This window comes from Penaeus monodon, unplaced genomic scaffold, assembly GCF_015228065.2.
Source record: "Penaeus monodon isolate SGIC_2016 unplaced genomic scaffold, NSTDA_Pmon_1 PmonScaffold_1571, whole genome shotgun sequence".
Classification (NCBI taxonomy): domain Eukaryota; kingdom Metazoa; phylum Arthropoda; class Malacostraca; order Decapoda; family Penaeidae; genus Penaeus; species Penaeus monodon.
The window spans coordinates 10177-36690 of record NW_023644942.1 but is presented as its reverse complement, the minus strand read 5'-3'; the positions used below and the strand labels follow the sequence as shown (position 1 = coordinate 36690).

Sequence of the window (26514 nt, the reverse complement as noted above, 5' to 3'; positions counted from 1 at the left end):
TGCAAATGACAAGAGACAAAGAGGTGTGGCAATTCATGGTCGCCACCGCCTGCAAGGGCCCGGCACTTCGATAAAACATCAATATCCTGAACGTCATCATGCACCATGTAGCACCTGTACATTGCTACAAGAACAAAAGCTTCCAAAAAACTGCGAATTGTGGAATTTCAAAGAAAATAAAGTGAAAAGATAGAATACATAATCGCGAATTAAGCAATATCGCTTATAAAAGGTAAATGGTTTCATAACTCTGCGAATCCGAGATGCGCTTGCCGCTCTTCGCCTGAATCGCTCGCCTCGGTTGTTATCAAATCGCGGGAAATCGTCGGCGTCTTGCGTGTCGTTGCTCTCAATGGTGAGGCGTCCATAGCTTTAACCACGGACCAGGGAAGCTGGGAGGGATGAAGGACTTGAGCAGCGAGGGCGTTGCAGGCCAGCGCCGCAGAGCAAAGTGCGGCCCAGGCCTTGGGCGGGAGCATGGGAGCCTTGGCCTGAAAGGCTCGACGTATCTTGGCGATTTTCGTTGTGTGATTTCTTCTGTCAGTTAGTGAAAGGCCCGTGAAATTGTTACTTTATGAATTATATTCGTATTTTTGGCAATTCCTTAGTAAAGGCAAAAATTGAAGGTTCAAGTCCATCGTTCTATTCCGGGGGAGATTGAACGAGGCTCCATTGACCTACAGATGCAACAATAAAGTGCTGTTCTGGACACCGATTCAGCCTTGCGTATTTAAGTCTTCGATATGAGTACTGTGCAAGGAACTCCTTCATTCACAGGTTTTAAGTGTTCTAGGGGTTTTTGTGTTGGGTTTATCTTAAAAAGAGAACGGTGAAGTGAGAAAAGGTAATTTTAGTTTCGCACAGCCATCCAGCCTTGCAATTTATCATTCCGTGTTTCAATTATGCACACTGTCATATGAATCTGCTGTTGTTTTTCATTGCAAGTGATAGAAATAAAAGGGTATTTGTTATCAAGAGCAATGCACCCTGCAGAGATGAACTCCAAAAACCAGGCTATCATGCAAACCCAAAATTCCAAGCCTACCTTCCTACCTTCTATTATCCCTAAACAGGGGACAAGCCCCGTACACCCCTTGTTAGCACTTTGTGCCAAATTAGAGAAAGCACAACATTAAGAACTCTGGCTTGTGATGGGTTGTGGACTTGCTCTCTGAGTGGTGACATGCAGAGGGTATTTTCGTAATTTCTTGTTAAATGTGAAGGCCACTGCTGATGTACCTGTGTTGCTTCTTATTCAATTTTTTTTTATGCGCTATAAGAAGGCAGTGTCCATTTCCCTCTATCTTTGTGCATCGCTCTTAGTAACATTAACCGAGAGTATTGGTGCTTATGGTGTGACTCCTCCTCCTGAGACCAAATCCACTCCTGATAATCCACAAGCAGTGTCAAATGAATCACAGGCCTTTCTAACCCAGGGTCCTGTCCCCGGACACCCACCCAATTGCTGTGTGCTTACATTCCGCAATGCATTGGTCACAACATGTTTTCTTAATCTCCAACTTTATTCTTTTCCTGCGCAGATTATTTCAAATATCAGTTAGTGTAGTTTTTCCCTTTCTCTATGATAGTGTCATATTTTCCTGTAGATATATGCCAAAAATATTTTGTGTTGCACAAATTTCATATGATCAACTTTCAAAGCAAATATCATAGATGAAAAGTGTTCTGTTATTCTAGCCATAACATGCAAATTTTACCTTGTACTATATGGCTTTGTGAAACTGAAGTATACCCCAAAAATAAGGTAATAGAACATGCAAAATAATAATAATAGTACAGGAAACAATCTGCAGAAAGGGAAAGAGAACCCACATATCAGTGGAAGTGCAAGCTGTATATTGTTAAATATCTGGTTGGGGTTATGAGACAAAAGTTAATTATGGAGTTTGGTCACAGATTAGATGCAATCCTTGGTTCAAAACTACTACTACTACAACTATTTTTTTTTTTTCCAAATTATCTGGTGGAGTTAAAAAAAAAAATTGTGATTATACCTAACTTGAAACACAGGACCATTAGGGGAATAATTGCTGTTCCTATACCCATTATTATTTTAGGTATTTTTTGTAGCATCCTGAAACCCCAGACGCTAATATATTGTTTGATGTTGGCTCATGATGGTAACAAAACACAGGATCATCAGAAATTGTTCTGACATACACAGTTTTACATAAAGTCAAACAAAGACCATGAAAAATGTTATTGTGCTGGTATGACTTTTAGATAAAAGCAAAACATTATGTAAGCTTCAAATTAAATGGAAAAAGTACCTGACTATCCTAAAAAACAAGAAGATGTTTCAGCAGTTTTCAAGGAAGTATGTGTAAAGGGCAAATATATTTGAGGTATGGAGTTAGGCGTTTAGAAGATCCCTAAAAAGGAGCCCTTTTTGTTTTCATAGTAACCATTTCTTTAGTTTTATAATATATCTTCTTGTTTGTTTTCTAGATTTATCAGTTCTCTTGCTTTATTTTCCTTTTTTAATACGATAATATATCCAGGTAAAATTCCCCTTTTTTACAGACACATCCCTAAAACCCTCCTTCCCTCACACATCTACTCCTCATCTCCCACAAAAAATAGTGCAATATTCAAACTGTTCAACTGTTTGAAGAACTTTATAGTTGAAGGCTTCTTGCAAATGAGTACACTATCAGGAAGTTAGTTGAAGTTGATAAAAGACCATATTGAATGTCAAATTAGAGGGATCTGCTTGGTTCTAAAGGATATAAAATTTTAAAGATCAGTAAGGAAGGTTCATTTTTTTTTTTTCTTTCTTTCTTTCTTTCTTTCTTTCTTTCTTTCTTCTTTTTTTTTTTCTTTAGTTCAAGGCTTGTGGAGAAATGAAAGAATGGTAGCATTTTATCTGTGGTTCACTTGTAATCAGTCAGTAATGGTTAGGCCTGTATTTCAACTTCTAACATGGTGCAAATATTTGTTTGAAACATTTCATGTTTACTTCCTCCCATGAATGACTTTTAATATTTCTTCATAATTGTCTATTTAGAAATCCTGTCTTTTGCAAAATATGCAGAATTGGTTATAATAAAAGGACGATGTATTACAAAGATATACAGAAGATTTATTTTTGTTTATTTTGTTTTTATTTTTTAATTTTTTTATTTATTATTATTTTTTTTTAATTTATTGTTTTTTTTTTAGTTTATTATCAATATGTTATAGTTATAAGAGTTAGTTTAATGTTTTTAAGAAAATTTTGTTACCAATGACTAATTGCTTTTCCTCTTTTGCTATTAGGATATTAGAAACTATTTGCCCGAGTTGGGGCAAAGAAGCCAGAAAAGGGCCATCCACCCAAGGGAAAGAGGGCAAAAGAAAAGCTGTTGTCATTGACTCAGATGAGGAAGATCCCCTTCCTTCCCCCAATAAGAAGAGAGTTTTAGCTTCTGACTCTGGTGCGTATTTCGAGGGCAAAAGTGTTAGATTGCAAACCCCTTTTTGAGCTCTCTGTTTAAGTATAACTATAACAGCAGGGGCAGGCATGATGCCGTTTTGGCTGTGGGGAATGTCAGAGTTTTGCCCTTTTTTGACATTGTTATGCACCCCTTTATGAAACTTCCTATGATGTTTTTATTTTATGTCTATAAAGTAATCATTTTTAATTTCAATTTGCAATAGATGGGATCATAGATGATGAAGGTATAGAGATATCAATCTCAGTTCCATATACTGTTTACCTTTGGGTGATCAGAACATACATGTTCATTGATGCCATGATGACAAAGATACATGCCATGTCCACTATCTTTATTATTATTTTTATTATATTATCATCATCATCATCATCAACATCATTAGTAATAGTAATAATAGTCTTCACACATAGATGGCTTCACAAATGCTTAATCACCAAGAAGTCAATTACAAGTCCTGTCTATCTCTCCTTGTTACTTGTTTCCTTCAGTTTTGTAAGGATTCCTTTTTCTTCTTTATTGCTATTAGTATTGTTAATAACATTGTCAATATAATAGGAGGTGCATTGATATTAATTGCATTAAAAAAAAATCCTCAAGAAAAGGAGAAATCAGATGAAGTTACAAAAGTCTGCTAAATAGTTCCTTGGTGGCTGAGCAGTTTCAGAGCCATCTGTAAAGTTCACCAAAGTTTACAGTATATATACAAGGCAACTGTGGTTTAAGGTTCAAAAATTATGTTGTGAAAAAATAACTCACTCCCAGTGATTTATGTACTATCGAATCATGACAAGACTGTCCCACATACCAAGATGATATCCCATCATGTAAAACAGTTGCTCACAAGTTTGATCCAGACTGCTATCATTTAGGAGAAAAAGTCTCTCAAAAGTAACATCTTTTTATTAACGAAAAAGTTAATGATGCTGCAAGTAATAGTGTAGAGAGTGGGGCAAAGTTATGAACCCTCTGCTCCAAATTTCAAGTGTACCAATAGGCACATGATGTAGTATAGTGCTGGAAAGTCCAGTTTTGAGCTATTTAAACCTGTACACTTCAAAGCTGAAAGTGATTAATCTTTCATTTTCTTTCAAGCAATGATGAGGTGGTAGGGTATAAGTGGACAAATAAGCAAAGATTTTTTTTTTTAGAATCACTATATTGGTGTTTTTTTTATTCCTTAACATATAGTTTAATTTCTCAGATTTTTGCCACAAGAGTGGGATTTTTTTAGGAGGGGGAATGGTAATAATGCCCCTGGATTGGTATATAGTGGAAGATTACTGTTATATTCCAAAGATATCAAAGGTGTGAATATGAAAGATACACAGTTCTGATGTTTAGATTTTTTACTTTATATTATGAACTTTTAATAATTTACAGATGATGATATCTTCTGTGTGACTAAAAATAAAAAACAAATCAAGAAAGAAGAGCCAGCAGCATTACCCAAACCAACCCACCCCAAAATTAAAACCTGTGGCTCCTTCAGATTTTTTGGAACTTCACCATTGATCAGAAAAAGAGGAGAGGAAACCATCATTAAAAAGAAAAAAAGTATATCAAGTTTCTTATCTGTTTTGTTATGATTTATGTTATATGCTAATATACCTTTTTTAATGCCAAAAGTAATGATCAGGAAATTATTTTAATTTAGATTATTTTAGTTAAAGATCCATTAAAGATGCACTCTAGTAGCAGCAAACACTGATGATGTGATGCATTATATATAGTACCTCTAGGCTTCTTTTAGTGTTTGAATTATTTAAAATTCTTATGGCTAGCTTTCAATAATGTTACTTAACCTTAATTCTTGTAGTGTTGCCACCATTTGTGATCATGGATTTTAGGATTCCGTTTTCAATTTTAAATGAATGTTTCAGAGCAGAGACAGCAGTATAGATGATAACAGTGATGATGACTTCGAGAAAACTCTGGAGCAGCTTGACAGGCAGCAGCAGCATGCATCCAAGAGACCAAAACAGGAGACCAAGTCTCCCTCAGGGAAGGAGACAAAGCCAAAGCCAAATGAAAATAGCCCTCCAAATAAGGACAGTCCTAAGGGAGGTCTAGCAAGTAAATTGTCAGCTAAACTAAAAGAGAGCACTGATATAAAAGCGATAAAGGATGAGAAAACAACACCGCAAAAAGATAAGGAAAAATTGCATAGCCATGAAAAAAAAAAAAAATACAAAGCTGAGAAGCATGAAGATGTACAATCTCCAAATGAGAAGGATAAGAATATAATTGCAGAGAAAAAGGAGAGAATAAGTCCCAAGAAGGAGAAAATTACACCTAAGAAAGAGAAAGGCAATCCATCAGACAAAGAAGCATTATCAGTAGTGAAAAAGAAAACCCCTAAAAAGAGTGAGACAAGTGAAAGTGAAGAAGTTGGATCCACCCCCCAGCCAGAGGAAAAGAAGAAAAATTCAAAGGCAGCTTATCTTAAGTTTTTGCAGAGATCTGGGCCCAGTAATCCAGGCAGCAAAGAGATTCCTGAGGTGATACCTTGATGTATTTCTTGAGCATTGTTATAGTTTGTCATTTGATGAAGGGGTATGGAATTTAAAGGTTTAATTTGTTGAGGAAACTGTCTACTCTTAAGAGTATTTATGAAATATGCTTGGCATACATATGTCTATACTTTAGCAGTTCTACTTGAAATCTTATTTTTATATTTATGCCTACTCTTAGTTCAGACTAAAGAAATATTTCCAATATATGTAAAATGTACTTTGTTGCAGGGGGAGCCAGACTGTCTGCAAGGCCTTGTGTTTGTGCTTAGTGGTGTATATGAAAGTCTGGATAGGGAGGAAGCCTCAGAGTTAATTAAAAGACATGGTGGCAAAGTCACAACGTCTGTCAGCCGCAATACATCCTATCTTGTCTTGGGTAATGAAGCTGGGGAAAGCAAAATAAAGAAGGTAGGATTTACTCTAATACCTACATTTTGTTCAGATTTGAACTTGGAGAAATCAACAGTAAGCAAGATGATCTACAATATTGATTCACAGAATATGCAGTAAAAAAAAATCTGTATAAAATAAAGCATTGAATTTATCTTATCTATATATATATGGTACAAATTAGTTGATATAATTTCATCAGTTGTGTAAAAATAAATTTATATTTTTTAGGCAGAACAATTAGGCACAAAACATTTGGATGAAGATGGATTATTAGACCTCATTCGTACACGCCCAGGAAAAGGATCTATGGAGAAAACTCCCAAGGAAGGTATGACACATATCTGCTCAAGATTGTATTTTAAAATATTTGAATTAGGCCATCCAAATTTATAACCAGTTTACTGAGATATATTTCCTTTTGACTAAAACTGTCTCTTCTATTACAAGAAACACCTTGCAAACTTAAAGCATTTGCAAAAGAAAGTAAAGGAAGTGCACTTGAGAAATCTTGGTGAGCAGTCCAGTGTCAAAGAGCCCAACTTCTAAGCCTGTGGCAAGTGCATCTAAAACACCCAGTCCCGGAAGGCCACTCTTTCAGAACACCCCTACATCACAGGTAAATTCATTTACCATTTTTGAGATTTGTTAGATTTTTCCATTTCTTTCAGCTTGCTGGAAACCATAACTTGTTCAAATTCACTGACATGAAATAAGAGGTTGTATTTACTGTTAATTAACATTTTCATGGTAATCAGTTACCAGGAATAAATATTTATTTAAACAGCTAGAAATAGAATATTTCCTCCTACTAATTTATTAATTTCATTATGTAGTTTACCTGGATACTAATATGAAATCACAAGATCCCATAAACATGCCATGCCCCAGTGTTTTTTTTAATTTTTATTAATTGCAGAGATGGGCTATACAATTTCTTAGTCCCCAAAGGGAGTTTTTCATTTTGTTAAATTTTTTTCTTGTGATTCTGGAAAGATTCTTTCATACTATTTTATCCCTTTTAATTATTAGATTTGAAAACATTATGATCATCATAAGGCCCTAACAATAAAAAGGGTTTATCAGTGTTTTTGTATAAATATTTTATATATGGAAATAAAAAAACATCCCCAGGAATGGGAATTTGTCATTGGGCCCTTACAAATTTCACCCCTTGTTGTATGAGTTTTGTGGACCATTTAGGCAATAAAATTCACAGAAGACTACAGGGGACATTTACTAACCTCACAAACCCTTGGGGTTAAACTTGAAAGTACTTCAGCCATTTTTGTTACTGCCATTTTTTTTGTCATATTTTTTTCACTGCTATGTTCAGAAATGTTAAAAAAAAATTGCCATCGGGCATTTTTGTTTTTTAAAAAACATCAGGCAATTTGGGCAGTCCATTTTCCCAAAAGGGTCACCCCCCAAAGATTTCGGGCCCTTTATTTTCGCAAGAGTTGAGGGGGAAAAACGGGGGAAACACTCATGTGGGTGGACAAATTAAACCAGCTATTTTTAAGAACACTTTGGACAGCAGTCAGAAATCCCAAAGTGAAGAAATTACTTTTTTGGGTACAAAATTGGCATTTAAAAAACCCGTCTTTGGGGACAAAAAAAAAATTCAAAAACCAAGTAAGTTTTTTTTTTTTTTTGAGCCCCATTCCTTAAGGGAAAAATAAAGTTTTTTTTTACATTTTGTGTCTCCAAATTTTTTGTAAATTAAAAAGATTATAAAAAGGGACCTACTTTAAATAGGGGATTTTTTTTTTTACAGGTCCCTTGGGCTAAAGATGATAATTGGGGCTTTTTTTAAAGCTGCCCTTTTTTCAGGCCCCCCCAGGAGTTGGTGATTAGGCTTTTGTGTTCAGAATATGCTTGCCAAAGGATTTGCTTAAGTCTTTGCGATGGGTTTGGGATGTACGGGCATGCCATGGCATGGGGGACCATTGCCGGGCATGTACGCAAAAAAACCCTAGTTATGTATGGGGCATTGGGGCCCTGAGTTTTTTTTTTGGGGTTTAAAAACATGGGAAAAAATGATTTTTCTGCCAGTGAAAAAGGGGATTAAGTCCAAATTTTAACACTTTCTCATTTTTTACCCCGCAACAACAACAACAAAAATTAAAAAGCAAAAAACCAAAAAATTTCAAATTCCCTTTATGTCGGCCCACTGCTTTTTTATTTGGACTATAGACCGGGAAAAATAAACAATTATAGAGTCTATAAACAAAAAAAATTTCCCCTTATTTTCGATTTTTCAGGAAATTTGGGAAGTAGTGACTTTAAAAAAAATAATGAAAAACTGAAAATAAAACAATTTCGTAGGGATTACGAAGAAATGGTATGGGATTGGTATTTTGGCATGAGGGTCACGCATTTCTTTGGGGGGACGATTTAAAGGGGCCCCGGCAAACGAGGGGCCCGGCCACTATGATACTACCCGTTTAGAAAAGGGGTTTAATTAAAAAATGATTTTAGACTACATGCAAGATTAGTGCTAAAGATTTGGGGTTTCCCGTAGGTTTATGTAATTTTTTTGTCTAGAGTTTCGGCATATTTTAAAAAAAAAGTATTTTTTTTTACCTAGGTAAAAAACAACAACAGGGGGACACATTGGGGGCTGCAAAAAAGGGAGGGTTTTGACTTTATTAGCTCAAGGGGGATCAGAAGTCTCGCCTCCAAGCGGCCCTTTTGGGTGAAAATTGTTTCTGAACTTCTTTCAAACAAAACTTTAGCTGGTTTCACTAAGAGTAAGTATAAATTTTATAAAATGTGATATGAATGATTATATAATACTGCATGAAAGATCTCAGGTTCTTGCCGTAGCTATTTCTTCTTCACATATTGACTAAGTGAAATTGGAAAAACATTACTGAGAGGGTAGGATTGGTTATCTCAACCAGAAAGAGGAAAGACATGACTAATTTCTTTATAAAATTCTTCTTTTCCCTAATTTCTTATTGTGTGAGTATTCATAGATTGGTCATCATAGTAATGACAGGTTTTTGAATTTTTTAGATAAAAAATAAATAGAATAAGATTAACTTCCCATGATCAGAAATAGAAAGGATTAATGTTTTCCAATTTCTATTTGTACAATTTTTGCAGAAGCTAAATTTGATTAATAGTTTCTTATGTTTTTTTTTAGCATATCTCATTTGAAATTTTTTTGTTCACAGGCAAAGGGCCCAAATAATACCAGTGCCAAAATGCTTTAAATGTGGATGAGTGGATGGGAAAGTCTGGCAATGAAGACAGAGGTGGAGTTCAGGAGCTGTCACTCCATAAAAGAATTAAATACCAATCATAACAATGTGTAATGACAGGAATCACCCTAAAATTCGTTCATTAGCCAATCATTGTTTTGACCTCAGATTCTACAAACCAAGGATTGAGCAAATCAGGGTAAGCTTCTTCTTATGCTTTCAGTATTAATACTTTACATGCAAGTTGGAGTTTTAGCCCTGTCTTCAATAGGAATGCCCCTTTAGAATTTGGTAATAATACATTTTAGAGGAATTATCTAGTGTCATTATGGTTTTCTGTGAACTAATTTGTAGAGTCCTAATTATTACTGGTTTCAGGGGCCAATGATGTCTATATGCTTCCGTGAGGGTATCCAAATTAAACCTGATGCCCTCGATCAGATAATCATTGGATCAAACCAGGACATAAGGCAGATCCTTCACCATCTATCTATGTGGTCAGCCAATGAAAAAAATCTGCAAGTTGGTGATATGAAGCGAGAAGCAGAAAAAGCCAAGAAAGACATGAAAATGGTATATTTTTTGCTTTCTTTTGATGTTTGGTTGTATTTATTATTTTTTAGAGTATTTAAATAAAATGAAAAGAGAGGGATGTGATGAAGGTAAAAGCATATTTTGATTATTGATGTTTCCTCTGCAGGGTCCATGGGATGTCTGTAAAAAAGTATTTTCAGAGGCTGACCACAAAACAATGAGTCTCTATGATAAGTCTGACCTGTTCTTCCATGATTATTCCATTGCACCCCTTTTTGTTCAAGAAAATTATCCAAAAGCTGTTCCACATATTGCCAGGTGTGTTGACATTCCAGTTTTAGAGAACATGTGTCTTGATTTGACAAAAGTAAATAATGGTAAAAAGTTGATATAATTGAAGTATTAGGTTTTTGGCCGTTCTTATTATAACATCTTCTCTTCCAAAAGGGAGGTTAAAAATAAGAACGGGCCAAAAACCAAAATACTTAAATTTTATATTCAACCCCATTTTTTAAAATTATTTACTTTTTTAAAATAAAGACACATTTTCCTAAAACGGGAAAGTCAACACACCGGGTTTTTAATGTGGAACACTTTTGGATAATTTTCTTGAAAAAAAAGGGGGTTTGGCAAGGGAATAATAAATGGAATAACAGGTCAGACTTATCATAGAGACTCATTTTTTTTGGGGTTTCAGCCTCTGAAAATATTTTTTAATTACCGTTTCCATGGACCCGGGCAGGGGAAACATAAATTTAATCAAAATAGCTTTTAAACCTTATCACATCCCTCTCTTTTCATTTTATTTTTAAAAACTCTAAAAAAAAAATAAAAACAACCCAAAAACAAAAAAAAAGCAAAAATATACCATTTTCTGTTTTTTCTTTGGGTTTTTCTGCTTTCCAAAAAAAAAACCTTCATATCACCCAACTTTCAATTTTTTTTAAAGGGGTACCCCATAGATAAAAATGGTTAAAGGAAACTGCCTTATGTCCTGGTTGGGTCCAATGATTATTTTGATCGAGGGGCCTCAGGTTTTTTTTGGTACCCTCACGGAAGCATATAGACCCTCATTGGGGCCCCCGAAACCAGTAATTTAAATTTGGGCTCCCACAAATTAGTTCACCGAAAAACCCTAATTACACTAGATAATTCCCCCTAAAATTATTATTACCAAAATTTTAAAGGGGCAAATTTCCCATTGAAGACAGGCTAAAACCCAACTTGCATTTAAAATTTAATACTGAAAGCATAAAAGAAGCTTACCCCTGATTTGGGTCAATCCTTTTTTTTGTTTGAATCTTAGGTAAAACAATTTTTGGCAATGACCCAAAATTTTAGGGTGATTCCTGTCATTACACATTGTTATGATTGGTATTTAGTTTTCTTTATGAGAGTGATCAGCTCCTGAACTCCACCTCTGTCTTCATTGCCAGACTTTCCCATCCACCTCATCCATCACTAAAGCATGTTTGGCACTGGTATTACTTGGCCTTTGCCTGTGACAAAAGAATTTCAAATGAGATATGCTAAAAAAAAAACATAAGAACTTTTAATCAAATTTAGCTTCTGCAATAAATTGTACAAATAGAAATTGGAAAAAAATTAATCCTACTATTTCTGATCATGGAAGTTAATATCTTATTCTATTTATTTTTTATCTAAAAAATTCAAAAACCTGTCATTACTATGATGACCAATCTATGAATACTCACACAATAAGAAATTAGGGAAAAGAAGAATTTTATAAAGAAATTAGTCATGTCTTTCCTCTTTCTGGTTGAGATAACACAATCCTACCCTCTCAGTAATGTTATTCCAATTTCACTTAGTCAATATGTGAAGAAGAAATAGACTACGGCAAGAACCTGAGATTACATGCAGTATTATATAATCATTCATTTCACATTTTAAAAATTATACTTACTCTTATGAAACCAGCTAAAGTTTTGTTTGAAAGAAGTTCAGAAACAACTTCATCCAAAGTGCGCTTGGAGCGAGCATCTGATGCATTGAGCTCAATAAAGTCATAACCTGCTTCTTTGCAGACCATGTGTGCTGTTGTTGTTTTACCTAGGTAAAGAAAATACTTTATTTTTAAATATGCTGAAACTCTAGAGCTAAAAATTACATCAACCTACAGCAACTCCAAATCATAGCACTAATCTTGCATGTAGTCTATATCATTATTAATTAACCCTTTTCTGACGGGTAGTATTCATAGTGGCCTGGGCCCCGCTTTCCGGGGGGTTATATCGTCGCCCAAAACATGCGTGACCACTCATGCCCAAATCCCAGCATCCCATACCATTTCTTCGTAATACTACGAAGATATGTTGTATTTTCAGTTTTCATTATTTTTTAAAGTCACTACTTGCCAAACTTCCTGATAAATCGAGACTGAAGGGTATTTTTGTTGTTATATAGACTCTATAATTGATTATTATTCGGTCTATAGTCCAAATAAAATAAGCAGTGTGCGACATCAGGGAATTGAAATTGTTTGGTTTGTGCTTTTTATTTTGTTGTTGTTGTTGCATGGTAAAAAATGAGAAAGTGTTAAAACTGACTTAATCACACTTTCACTGGCAGAAAAATCATATTTTGCCATGATTGTAAAAAAAAAAAAACTCACGGCATGTCCATACATACACTATGGCATTTGCGTACATGCCTCTGGCAGATGGTCCCACCATGCCATGGCATGTGCGTACATGCCACCCATCAGCAAAGACTTAAGCAAATCCAGGGCAACCCATATTCTGAACACAAAAGCCTACTCACCAACTCCTGGAGGGCCTGATAAAAGGGCAGCTTTGAAAAAAGCACAATTATAATCTTACCCCAAAGGACCTGTAAGAAAAAAATGCCTACTTAAAGTATGTGCTTCTTTAAAATCTATTTTAATTACAAATAATTTGGAGACACAAAAGTAAAATAAAACATTATTTTTTCTATAAGGAATGGTGCTCATAAAAAAAAAAAACTTACTTGGTCTTTGTAGTTTTTTGTCCCCAGACTGGTTTTTATGCCAATTTTGTAGCCAAAAAAGTAATTTCTTCACATTGGATTTTTCTGAATGCTGCCCAAATGATGTTTTTAAAGACTAGCTGGTTATATTTGTCCACCCACATGAGTGTCTCCCAGATTTCCCACTCAACTCTGAGAAGATAATGGCCTGAGTCTTTGGGGATGAGCTTGTGGAAGATGGACTGCAACTTGCCTGATGATTTTAATAAATCAATAATGACAGATGGAAATTTATTTAACATTTTGAACATAGCAGTGACAAATATGACAAAAGAATGGACTAGTAACAACAATGGCTGAAGCTACTTTCAAGTTTAACCCAATGGTTGTGAGGTTATGTACTGTCACTGTAGTCTTCTGTAAATTTTTATTGCACATAAATGGTCCACAAATACTCATACAACAAGGAGTGAATTAGTAAGCTCTAATGATCAAATTCCCATTCCTGGTATGTTTTTTATGCCATATATAAAATATTGATAAAAATTTAACACTGATACCTTTTTATTTTTATGGCCCTTATGATGATCATAATGTTATTCAAATACTAATAATACAGGTAGAAAACTAGTATGAAAGAATCTTTCCAGAATCACAGAAAAAAATGAACAAGGAAATACTCCTTTGGGGACTAAGAAATTGTATAGCTATCTCTGCAATTAATAAACTAAAATAACACTGGTCATGGCATGTATCAGTTATCTTGTGATTTTATATTAGTATCCAGGTAAACTACATAATGAAATTAAAAATATTATTTGGAGGAAATATTCTATTTCTAGCTGTTTTTAAAAAAAATATTTATTCCTGGTAACTGATTACCATGAAAATGTTAATTAACAGTAAATACAACTCTTATTTCATGTCAGTGAAATTTTAACAAGTTATGGTTTCCGCAAGCTGAAAGGAAAAGGAAAAATCTACAAATCTCAAAAATGGTAAATGGAAATTTTCCTGTGATGTAGGGGTGTTCTGAAAGAGTGGCCTTCGGGACTGGGTGTTTTAGATGCACTTGCCACAGGCTTAGAAGTTGGGGGTCTTTGACACTGGGAAATGCTCACCAAAAATTTCTCAAGTGCACTTCCTTTACTTCTTTTGCAAATGCTTTAAGTTTGCAAGGTGTTTCTTGTAATAGAAGAGACAGTTTAGTCAAAAGGAAATATATCTCAGTAAACTGGTTATAAATTTGGATGGCCTAATTCAATATTTTAAAATACAATCTTGAGCAGATATGGGGTCATACCTTCCTTGGGAGTTTTCTCCATAGATCCTTTTCCTGTGGCGTGTACGAATGAGGTCTAATAATCCATCTTCATCCAAATGTTTTTTGCCTAATTGTTCTGCCTAAAAAAAATAAATTTATTTTTACACAAAATGATGAAATTATATCAACTAATTTGTACCATATATATATAGATAAGATAAATTCAATGCTTTATTTTATACAATTTTTTTTTACTGCATATTCTGTGAATCAATATTGTAGATCATCTTGCTTACTGTTGATTTCTCCAAGTTCAAATCTGAACAAAATGAGGTATTAGAGTAAACCCTCCCTTTCTTTATTTTGTTTTCCCCAGACTTCATTCCCCAAGACAAGATAGGATGTATTGCGGCTGACAGACGTTGTGACTTTGCCACCATGTCTTTTAATTAACTCTGAGGCTTCCTCCCTATCCAGACTTTCATTTTACACCACTAAGCACAAAAACAAGGCCTTGCAGACGTCGGCTCCCCTGCAACAAAGTACATTTACATATATTGGGAAATATTTCTTTAGTCTGAACTAAGAGTAGCATAAATATAAAAATAAGATTTCAAGTAGAACTGCTAAAGTATAGACATATGTATGCCAAGCATATTTCATAAATACTCTTTAAAAGGTAGACAGTTTCCTCAACAAATAAACCTTTAAATTCCATACCCCTTCATCAAATGACAAACCATAACAATGCTCAAGAAATACATCAAGGTATCACCTCAGGGAAACTCTTTGCTGCCTGGATTACTGGGCCCAGATCTCTGCAAAAACTTAAGATAAGCTGCCTTGAATTTTTCTTCTTTTCCTCTGGCTGGGGGGTGGATCCAAATTCTTCACTTTCATGTCTCACTCTTTTTAGGGTTTTCTTTTTCACTACTGATAATGCTTCTTTGTTGATGGATTGCCTTTCTCTTTCTTAGGTGTAATTTTCTCCTTTTGGGGACTTATTCTCTCCTTTTTCTCTGCAATTAATTCTTATCTTTTCATTTGGAGATTGTACATGTCATGCTTCTCAGCTTTGTATTTTTTTTTTTTTTCATGGCTATGCAATTTTTCCTTTTCTTTTGCGGTGTTGTTTTCTCATCCTTACGCTTTATATCAGTGCTCTCTTTTAGTTTAGCTGACAATTTACTTGCTAGACCTCCCTTAGGACTGTCCTTATTTGGAGGGCTATTTTCTTTTGGCTTTGGCTTTGTCCCCTTTCCCTGAGGGAGACTTGGTCTCCTGTTTTGGTCTCTTGGATGCATGCTGCTGCTCCCTGTCAAGCTGCTCCAGAGTTTTCTCGAAGTCATCATCACTGTTATCATCTAACTGCTGTCTCTGCTCTGAAACTTTCATTTAAAATTGAAAACGGAATCCAAAATCCATGATCACAAATGGTGGCAAACTACAAGAATTAAGGTTAAGTAACATTATTGAAAGCTAGCCATAAGAATTTTAAATAATTCAAACACTAAAAGAAGCCTAGAGGGTATAATAATGCATCACATTTATCAGTGTTTTTCTGCTACTAGAGTGCATCTTTAATGGATCTTTAACTAAAATAATTTTAAATTAAAATAATTTCCTGATCATTACTTTGGCATTAAAAAAGGTATATTAGCATATAACATAAATCATAACAAAACAGATAAGAAACTTGATATACTTTTTTTCTTTTAATGATGGTTTCCTCTCCTCTTTTCTGATCAATGGTGAAGTTCCAAAAAAACTGAAGGAGCCACAGGTTTTAATTTTGGGGTGGTTGGTTTGGGTAATGCTGCTGGCTCTTCTTTCTTGATTGTTTTTTTTTTTTAGTCACACAGAAGATATCATCATCTGTAAATTTTTAAAAAGTTCATAATATAAAGTAAAAAATCTAAACATCAGAACTGTGTATCTTTCATATTCACACCTTTGATATCTTTGGAATATAACAGTAATCTTCCACTATATACCAATCCAGGGGCATTATTACCTTTCCCCCCTCCTAAAAAAAATCCCACTCTTGTGGCAAAAATCTGAGAAATTAAACTATATGTTAAGGAATAAAAAAAACACCAATATAGTGATTCTAAAAAAAAATTTTTTGGGCTTATTTGTCCACTATACCTACCACCTCATCATTGCTTGAAAGAAAAATGAAAGATTAATCACTTTCAGCTTTGAAAGTGTACAGGTTTAAAAAAGCTCAAAACTGGACTTTCCAGCACTATACTACATCATGTGCCTATGGTACACTTGAAATTGGAGCAGGGGGTTTTCATAACTTTGCCCACTCTCTACACTTTTATTTGCAGCATCATTAACTTTTTCGTTAATAAAAAGATTTTATTTTTGAGAGACTTTTTCTCCTAAATGATAGCAGTTGATCAAACTTGTGAGCAACTGTTTTACATGATGGGATTCATCTTGGTATGTGGGACAGTCTTGTCATGATTCGATAGTACATAAATCACTGGGAGTGAGTTATTTTTCACAAATAATTTTTGAACCCTTTAAAACCCCAGTTGCCTTGTATATATACTGTAAACTTTTGGGGAACTTTACAGATGGGTCTGAAAACTGCTCAGCCACCAAGGAACTATTTAGCAGACTTTTGTAACTTCATCTGATTTCTCCTTTCTTGAGGATTTTTTTTTAATGCAATTAATATCAAGCACCTCCTATTATATTGACCAAGGTTTAACAATACTAATAGCAATAAAAAAGAAAAGGAATCCTTACAAAACTGAAGGAAACAAGTTTAAAAGGAGAGATAGACAGGACTTTTAATTGACTTCTTTTGATTAAGCATTTGTGAAGCCATCTAGTGTGAAGACTATTATTACTATTACTAATGATGTTGATGATGATGAGATGATAATATAATAAAAATAATAATAAAGATAGTGGACATGGCATGTATCTTTGTCATCATGCATCAATGAACAAGTATGTCTCTGATCACCCAAAAGGTAAACAGTATATGGAACTGAGATTGATGACTCTATACCTTTCATCATCTATGATACATCTATTGCTAATGAAATTGAAATGATTACTTTATAGACATAAAATAAAAACATCATAGGAAGTTTCATAAAGGGGTGCATAACAATGTCAAAAAAGGCAAAAACTCTGACATTCCCCACAGCCAAAACGGCATATGCTGCCCCTGTGTTTATAGTTATACTTAAACAGAAGAGCTCAAAAAGGGGTTTGCAATTCTAACATTTTTGGGCACCTCCAAAATACGCACCAGAGTCAGAAGCTAAAACTCTCTTCTTATTGGAGGAAGGAAGGGGATCTTCCTCATCTGAGTCAATGACAACAGCTTTTCTTTTCCCCTCTTTCCCTTGGGTGGATGGCTCTCTGGCTTCTTTGCCCAACTCGGGCAAAATAGTTTCTAATATCCTATAGCAAAAAGGGAAAAGCAATTAGTCATTTGGGAACAAAATTTTTTTAAAATCATTAAACTAACTCTTATAAAATATAACATATGATAATAAACTAAAAAAAAAAACAATAAATTAAAAAAAAAAAAAATAATAAAAAATTAAAAAAAAATAAAAACAAAAAAAACAAATAAATAAATCTTCTGTATATCTTTTTAATACATCGTCCTTTTATTATAACCCCAAATTTATGCTATTTTTCAAAGACAGGATTTCTAAATAGACAATTATGAAGAAATATTAAAAGTCATTCATGGGAGGAAGTAAACATGAAATGTTTCAAACAAAAATTGCACCTGTTAGAAGTTGAAATACAGGCCTAACCATTACTGACTGATATACAAGTGAACCACAGATAAAATGCTACCATTCTTTCATTTCTCCACAAAGCCTTGAACTAAAGAAAAAAGAAAAAAGAAGAAAGAAAGAAAAAAAAGAAAGAAAGAAAGAAAGAAAGAAAAGAAAAAAAACTGAACCTTCTTATGATTTTTAAAAATTTGATACCTTTAGAACCAAGCAGATCCCTCTAATTTGACATTCAATATGGTCTTTTTATCAACTTCAACTAACTTCCTGAAGTGTACTCTTTTGCAAGAAGCCTTCAACTATAAAGTTCTTCAAACATTTGAACAGTTGAATATTGCACTATTTTTTGTGGGAGAGAGGAGTAGATGTGTGAGGAAGGAGGGTTTAGGGAGTGGTCTGTACAAAGAGGAATTTCCCCTGGATATATAATATCTGTATTAAAAAAAGGAAATAAAGCAAGAGAACTGATAATATCTGGGAAAACAAACAAGAAGATATATTATAAAACTAAAGAAATGGTTACTATGAATAAACAAAAAGGTCTCCTTTGTAGCATCTTCTAAACGCCTAACTCTCATACCTCAAATATATTTGCCCTTTACACATACTTCCTTGAAAACTGCTGAAACATCTCTTGTTTCTAGGAAGTCAGGTACTTTTTCCTTTTAAATTTGAAGCTTACATAATGTTTTGCTTTATCTAAAAGTCATACCAGCACAATAACATTTTCATGGTCTTTGTTTGACTTTATGTAAAATGTGTATGTCAGAAAAAATTTTGATGATCCTGTGTTTTGTTTCATCATGAGCCAACATTTAAACAATATATTAGGTCTGGGGTTCAGGATGCTACAAAAAATACCTAAAATAATAATGGGTATAGGGAAAAGCAATTATTCCCCTAATTGTCCCGTGTTTCAAGTTAGGTATAATCACAATTTTTTTTTTTAACTCCACCAGATAATTGAAAAAAAAAAAAAATAGTGTAGTAGTAGTAGTTTTGAACCAAGGATTGCATCTAATCTGTGACCAAACTCCATAATTAACTTTGGGCTCATAACCCCAACCAGAATTTAACAATATACAGCTTGCACTTCCACTGATATGTGGGTTTCTTTTCCCCTTTCTGCAGATTGTTTCCTGAGCTATTATTATTTTTGCATGTTCTATTACCTTATTTTGGGGTATAACTTCAGTTTCACAAAGCCATATAGTACAAGGTAAAATTTGCATGTTATGGCTAGAATAACAGAACATTTTTCATCTATGATATTTGCTTTGAAAGTTGATCATATGAAATTTGTGCAACACAAAATATTTTTGGCATATATCTACGGGAAAATATGACACTATCATAGAGAAAGGGAAAAAAAAACAAAAACTGATATTTGAAATAATCTGCGCGGGAAAAAAGAATAAGTTGGAGATTAAGAAAAACATGTTGTGACCAATGCATTGCGGAATGAAAAGCCACAGCAATTGGGTGGGTGTCCGGGGACAGGACCCTGGGTTAGAAAGGCCTGTGATTCATTTGACACTGTTTGGTGGATTATCAGGAGGGATTTGGTCTCGGGAGGAGGAGTCACACCATAAGCACCAATACTCTCGGTTAATGTTACTAAGAGCGATGCACAGAGATAGAGGGAAAATGGACACTGCCTTTTTATAGCGCAAAAAAAAAAAAATTGAATAAGAAGAAACACGGGTTTACATCAGCAGTGGCCTCACATTTAACAAAAAATTTACAAAAAAATACCCTCTGCATGTCACCACTCAGAGAGCAAGTCCACAACCATCACAAAGCCAGGGGTTTAATGTTGTGCTTTCTCTAATTTGGCACAAAGTGCTAAAAAGGGGGGGTTACTGGGGGCTTGTCCCTGTTTAGGGAATAAATAGAAGGTAGGAAAGGTAGGCTTGGAATTTTGGGTTTGCATGTAGCCTGGTTTTTGGAGTTCATCTCTGCAGGGTGCATTGCTCTGATAACAAATCCCCTTTTTATTTCTATCACTTGCAATGAAAAACAACAGCAGATTCATATGACAGTGTGCAAAATTGAAACACGGAATGATAAATTGCAAGGCTGGATGGCTGTGCGAAACTAAAATTACCTTTTTCACTTCACCGTTCTCTTTTTAAGATAAACCCAACACAAAAACCCCTAGAACACTTAAAACCTGTGAATGAAGGATTTTCCTTGCACAGTACTCATATCGAAGACTTAAATACGCAAGGCTGAATCGGTGTCCAGAACAGCACTTATTGTTGCATCTGTAGGTCAATGGAGCCTCGTTCAATCTCCCGGAATAGAACGAGGGACTTGAACCTTCAATTTTTGCCTTTACAAAGGGAAATTTGCCAAAAATACGAATAAAATTTCATAAAGTAACAATTTCACGGGCCTTTCACTAACTGACAGAAGAAATCACACAACGAAAATCGCCAAGATACGTCGAGCCTTTCAGGCCAAGGCTCCATGCTCCCGCCCAGGCCTGGGCCGCACTTTGCTCGCGGCGTGGCCTGCAACGCCCCGCTGCTCAAGTCCTTCACCCCTCCCAGCTTCCCTGGTCCTGGTTAAAGCTATGGACCGCTCACCATTGAGAGCAACGACACGCAAGACGCCGACGATTCCCGCGATTTGATAACAACCGAGGCGAGCGATTCAGGCGAAGAGCGGCAAGCGCACTCGGATTCGCAGAGTTATGAAACCATTTACCTTTTATAAGCGATTTTGCTTAATTCGCGATTATTTTATTCATCTTTTCATTTTATTTCTTTGAAATTCCACAATTCGCAAGTTTTTTGGAAGCTTTTGTTTTCTTGTAGCAATGTACAGGTGCTACATGGTGCATGATGACGTTCAGGATTTTGATGTTTTATCGAAGTGCCGGGCCCTTGCAGGCGGGGGGGCGACATGAATTGCCACACCTCTTTGTCTCTTGTCATTTGCAGTATATGTACAGCTTTGCTTCCACGTTCTACTGTTCTTCTTATTCCACCCATGTATTTCCCTCCCTTTGTCTGCATCTTGCTCTGCAACCTAGGATTTTCCTGTTAAGCCTAGGCCCTCATCTTTTCTCTTCTCATCACGTGTCCTACAAACCTCATCTAAATAATGCCAAATATCCACATATTCTTACTCAATGTAAGTATCTAGCAGATAGTTGTAATTCTAGTGAATTTCCCCTGAATTCAGGCGGGTCATCCCGGTTTTCGGGCCGCCTGTTCCCCTGACGTTAGGGATCTGTAGAGAAAATCTACGGACTTCTCCGCTTGCTTGCTTGTTTGGCTTGTTTGCTTGCTTGAGATTTGCGAATTTTCTGGCTTCCCCCGGGGCCTTTCACTTATGGCCCGGCCAGTGTCAGCTTTTATGGCTGTCTCATTTGTTGGTCTGACACTCGGTGCTTACCGTGGCGGGGGGCTTGCCAGCTGGTGCTCCTGTAGCCGTGGTGTAAGCATCTCGCATAATCTTTTACCAGCACGACGGCTGTGTTCTGTGGGGTTTGTCTTAGGAATTGCGTGTGCACGCAATTCTCCAAGTAGTGTATCAGTGTGGCTTTCGGCTCGCCGCAATGCATGCAACACCTCTCTTCACGTTCTATGGTTTGTATGATCTGCCATGCACAGTGGTAACCTAGGCGCATTCTGTGCAGAATGACTTCGGTACCTCTGTTGTTTATTCAGAGAGTCCCAGTGGTCATAGCCTGGGGCATCTGAGTACCAGCGGGCCCGAGGGGGAATGTCTCGTTTCCTCTCTGTGAAGCTGCAGGGGGAAGGGAGTTGGCCGCCACCGTACACTTCCTCCTAAGTAAACTTCGGCTCTGATGTATTATCATGGGATTTGGGGGCATACCCCGGCCGATTGGCTAATCTGTCAGCAAGCTCATTGCCTCTGATCCTATATGGCTGGGAACCCATTTATGATAATTCTTCTACCCTGAGCAGCATCCTTTGTGTTATTGTGCCGATGGTTGTCGGGAGGTAGATGTTGTCAGTGGGTGAGCGCTGCTGAAGACAGTCGACGGCTCCTTTGGAGTCTGTGTGTATGACAACGTTTCCTTTTCTCCTGGACGCGTGTCTCAGTGCTCCCATGATAGCAACTACCTCTGCTGTAGCGGGAGGCGTTGTCGTTACCCTCATGGATATTGTGGCATCCCTTGCTCCCAAAGCCGGCGCCTGCAGTGTGGGTCAAGGGATCGACCGATCCGTCTGTGTAATATGTTAGGCCCCCGGAGGGGTGATGGTGCAAGACCCTCTGGGTTTCTGCTTTAGGCTAGGCGTACAATATTCATTCTTTTTTGGCTTGCCAGTCTCATGCCCGAGATCTCTATCGAGGTTTGTGCCCACGGCGGTGCTTCGACAAAGTCCGGGTGGGGGGAGTCCCTGCCCTTGGCCAGTAGGGTTCTTTGAGCTGATGGCGTATTAGCACCCTGGCTGTGTGAGACAGCCAGGAGTTGTATGCAAACAGCTCGTTATCTTGTTCTAGGCGTCTGACTATTTGTGTCTTAGGTTTGTGTTCCTGGGAGCCTGGATGACCTTTGATAAGAATTGTGCTGCCTTTTGATCAATTCGTGAGGCCCAAGGGGAGAAGGTTGTCTCCACTAGGAGGTTGAGGACCTTCGCCCCCTTGGGGCACCCAGAATGACCCTGGCGGCTTCGTTCTGGACTGTCTCCAATCGGTCTTTATATTTACTCTTGATGCCAATCAGAGCGAGGGAGGCATAGTCTACAATGGGGCCTGACAGCATGTACGTAGAATGATCTTAGTACCTGTTTTCTGGCCCTATGCGTTTTCCCACTCATTACTCTCATGACAGACAGTCTTGCCTTTGTTCGGTCAAGCAGGTACTGGACCTCTGGCGGAAGGAGAGGGTCCGGTCTATCCTTACCCCAAGGTACAGGTATTCCTAAAACCCACTCCAAGTCCATTCCTGGATTTTCAGACTTGTGCCTTGAACTCTCTGTCTCAAAGCCAGGGCCCTTTGGGATTTGGCTGCAGAGATCTTTAGTCCTGTCCTGCAACACTCCTCGGATACCAAGTCCAGACAACGCTGGGCTTTGTTTAGGCATGTGGGCCAGTGGAGATGATAGCAAGATCGTCTGCATAGGAGATAATCTTGCACCCCACTGGGAGGTTTATGTTGAGGATACAGGACATTAGTGTGTTAAAAAGGGCTGGACTGAGAACCCCACCCTGTGGCGTTCCATTTCTAGTGGCATGTGCTGTGATAGGTGACCTTGGAATTTGACTCTGGCTGTTCTATTCGTAAAGTAGTCACCTATCCAAGCCAAGAGCTTACCTCTGATTCCTTTTTGGATCAGGCTCTCCTGAATGGCAAGAGGGACTTGCCTATTCGATAGCCTTCTCCAGGTCAAGGAATACTGCCACAGATGCGCCCGTGTTTATTGTGCTCAAGAGCGTGGCTATGCTGGGGCGCTGTGCTCATGCCCCGGGTTTGAACCGGGAGGTGTTCGTGTGGGGCTCCCTTTTTCCATGGGAGCCGGTCAGTACCATCTCTGGGCATTTCTTGGCAGACAGCTGAGGAGAGAGATGGGGCGGTACTTCCCCGGCTCCTTTGGTTTAGGGATGGGAAAACTATGGTAGCCCTTTTCCCAAACTCTTGGGTAGAGTGGAAGTTTCCCAGGACCTGTTGATGAGTTGCAGGAATGCAAGCTCACCTACCAGTCCCAGGCGGGAGATGATGGGGTACGAGATCCCGTCATCGCCCGGGGCTGAGTTGCGACTAGCTTTGTGTGCATCTCTTAGTTCCCTCAGAGAAAAGATAACGTCTGAGTTATCGGGTTCGGCTGCCCTTTCTCTGATGTGAGAAAGTCTGTCTGGTTGTAGGCGTTCTTGTTTTGGGCCCTCAGTTCGGCTGGCAGACTGTCGCTGCTCGTTCTCGCAGAGAACTCTTGCACCAGTCTGTTGGCCTCTGCCTGGGGGTCGTGGTGCGTGCATCTCGGGGCTGAGCGGCTGGTGGCTCGCTTGACCCGTTGCCATAGCTCTGAGAGGGTGGTACGGTGATCGAAAGACTCACACCATTCCGCCACTTTTCCTGCCTCACTCTGCGGGCAGTTTCCTTGGCATCCCTCACCGCCTCCTTAGGAGGGCTAGGTTTTTGGGGGTTCTTTCCCTTGGGAAAATGTTTTCGGCACATGTTTACCCTGTGGTTGACCTCCCTAATCTCGTAAATTGAAGTACCTGGCGTCCTTGTGTCTCCTGGACCCAGGCAGAGTTTTGGGTATGGTCAGTGAGGCTGCCTCATCAATGGCATTTTTCAAGTCTGGCTTGTAGCACTTCCACATTTTCGCTCTGTGTGGGTTTATTTCTTCTCAGACAGCGGGCCAAGGCGCTCTGGAAAAGCCTGCCAGTTGGGCCCTTTTCTGTTTCCATTTGGATTCGGTCGTGGTATTTTGGCTGGGCCACTATCCATGAGGGTTGTTATAGTGCCATAATGGTCACTAGTGACGGTCTCATCGATACGCCAGCCAATCCTCTCCACCAGAGTCGCAGTGGCCGGGTTTAGGTCTAGGACCCCTCCTTTCACATGCGTTGGCTCCCGGCTGTTGAGGAGAGCGATCTCGGGGAATGTCTCAAGCACGTTTGGGTATGTGACGGCCAGCCGCATCCCGGGGCCCTGCAGGGAGCCAGGATGGGGGTGGTGTGCATTGAAGTCTCCCCTATGATCACTCGGTCGTGTGCTGCGGAAGCACATACCTGGCTGATGTCTAAGCTACTACAGTGTGGCCTGCTGACACGTTGTACAATTTCAGGGGTCCCCCGGCCAGTTGAAATCTCGACGGCAAGAGATTCAACACTTCTCCACAGTGCGGTGCGTTCGCTATTGCGGAGCAGGGAATTGTGCCTTCACCAGGGTCATCAAGCCTCTTTTGCCATCGGAACGTGGCAGCGCGTAGACGTGATACCCTGAGAAGCGAACAGCTTCCGCTGATAATGTCTCCTGGAGCATGACGAGTCAATGCTCCTTGATCGCACTATTTCGTGGAGGATGGCACTCCTTGAGGAGAAGCCACAGATGTTCCACTGCAGAATACTTAGATTGCGTGTCATGATGTTACTAATTGATAGTTACATCAGAGACATCGTCACATTCGGGGGTTTACGGTCGGGGTCTGACAACTCCATTGTGAGATCCTCACTGCTTGAGGACTCTCTTTCGGCTGTCAGGCTATCCCTGGATCCACTGGGGGGTGGAGAGCCTTTGGTAGCTCTGACTTTTTGTCTTGGCTTTCTCGGGCCAGGCTGTTTCTGTGCATTGGCTGGCCTTGCCTGGGCAGGGTCAGCTTCTTTTGATTCGGCTGTGGCACTGAATCAGCCTGGTTAGGCTCTGCCTGTGAGGGCATAGCCTGGCTAGGCTCTGCCTGTGAGGGCATAGCCTGGCTTGGAGAGGGGAGGGGAGTCTCGACCCGGGCTGAGGGAGAGGATTGGGCTGATTTTGGGCCCTTTTCCATGTTCCTTCCCTTTATGCTTTTCACGGTTGTTTCAGTGTCGTCATGGCAACATTGACTGCCTTATCGCCTCTTCCTCGTCCTGGACAAGGATACTGCCATGCTGTGACCACAGCAGTGATCAGGATCGACATGTCCCCCCGTCGAAGAACATGTCTTCTGGGTCTGGGGGGGACCGTGTGTGTGTTGGAACCTTTCTTCCTGTGGTTCCTCTGCACTTGCTTCACTTGGGGGAACTCCTGATTGCGGAGATCTCGGTTTTCGGCTGGGGGGCAGTTCCTTCCTCTTAGGAGGTCGGGAAGCCTTTTCGCTTTTGTTCCTCCCCCAGACATAGGTGCCTGGGGGGGCAGGAACAAAGTCCCGGTCGCTTCTTAGCAACCTCTTGCCGTTTGAGGGCCGCCTCTTTCCTGACAGAGCAAGCCAGGCTCCAGGCGTGATGCCCCTTGGCACAGTTAGGACATTTGGCTGTTGTGTCTTCTTTTCTTTTATGTGCCTTGATGCACACCTCAGTATTGTGTGCCTTGCTACAGACACCACATTTTGGCTTGGCTGTACAGTTAGCCTGGTGGTGTCCGTAACTTCTGGCACTTGAAAACCGAAGTGGTTCAGGCACATAAAGGGGTAGGGTTTTAGGTACCCCAGTTAAACCAGATCAAGGGTGGAGCTTGGGGTACCTTTCATGGGGCACCAGGACTTGCCTGGTTGGAGTCTTCCCCTTCGACAATCGGGAAGCCTCCACGACCTGTGGGTGTGATGTTATCACCTCCATATCGTATGAGACTGAGTAGCCAAGTAGCACCATCTTGACTCTCTTCTCCTCGGGGTTCAGTGGCGAGAGGCTCACTTTCCTCCCATCTTTTAACTCCTTTGTCTCCTGCAGGAAACAAAGGGTGGCTTGATCTTTGGGCACGATGATCATGCCCATCTCGCG

The 26514-nt window shown here is 38.5% G+C and overlaps 1 protein-coding gene across 1 annotated transcript; it reads left to right on the top strand.

Moving 5' to 3' along the window:
- The first annotated feature begins 743 nt into the window (after positions 1-743).
- LOC119569491 (replication factor C subunit 1-like) lies at positions 744-11204 on the top strand. The gene is made up of 17 exons (XM_037917633.1): positions 744-777; positions 1074-1192; positions 1281-1467; positions 1663-1765; positions 2545-2681; positions 2764-2767; positions 3280-3437; positions 4839-4993; positions 5339-5956; positions 6200-6379; positions 6593-6692; positions 6812-6875; positions 8195-8321; positions 9662-9769; positions 9949-10143; positions 10271-10471; positions 11067-11204. Exons 1-17 carry the CDS (start codon positions 744-746, stop codon positions 11202-11204), a joined length of 2628 nt encoding a protein of 875 aa, XP_037773561.1.
- The last annotated feature ends 15310 nt before the right edge of the window (positions 11205-26514 follow it).

Excerpts from the sequence above, each read along its gene's own strand:
- LOC119569491 (XM_037917633.1), top strand. The coding sequence starts at position 744 with ATGAGTACTGTGCAAGGAACTCCTTCATTCACAG. Across the intron at positions 1,766-2,544 it reads AAGTATACCCCAAAAATAAG|ACACATCCCTAAAACCCTCC; the intron begins GTAATAGAACAT and ends CCTTTTTTACAG. Across the intron at positions 6,380-6,592 it reads GGGAAAGCAAAATAAAGAAG|GCAGAACAATTAGGCACAAA; the intron begins GTAGGATTTACT and ends TATATTTTTTAG.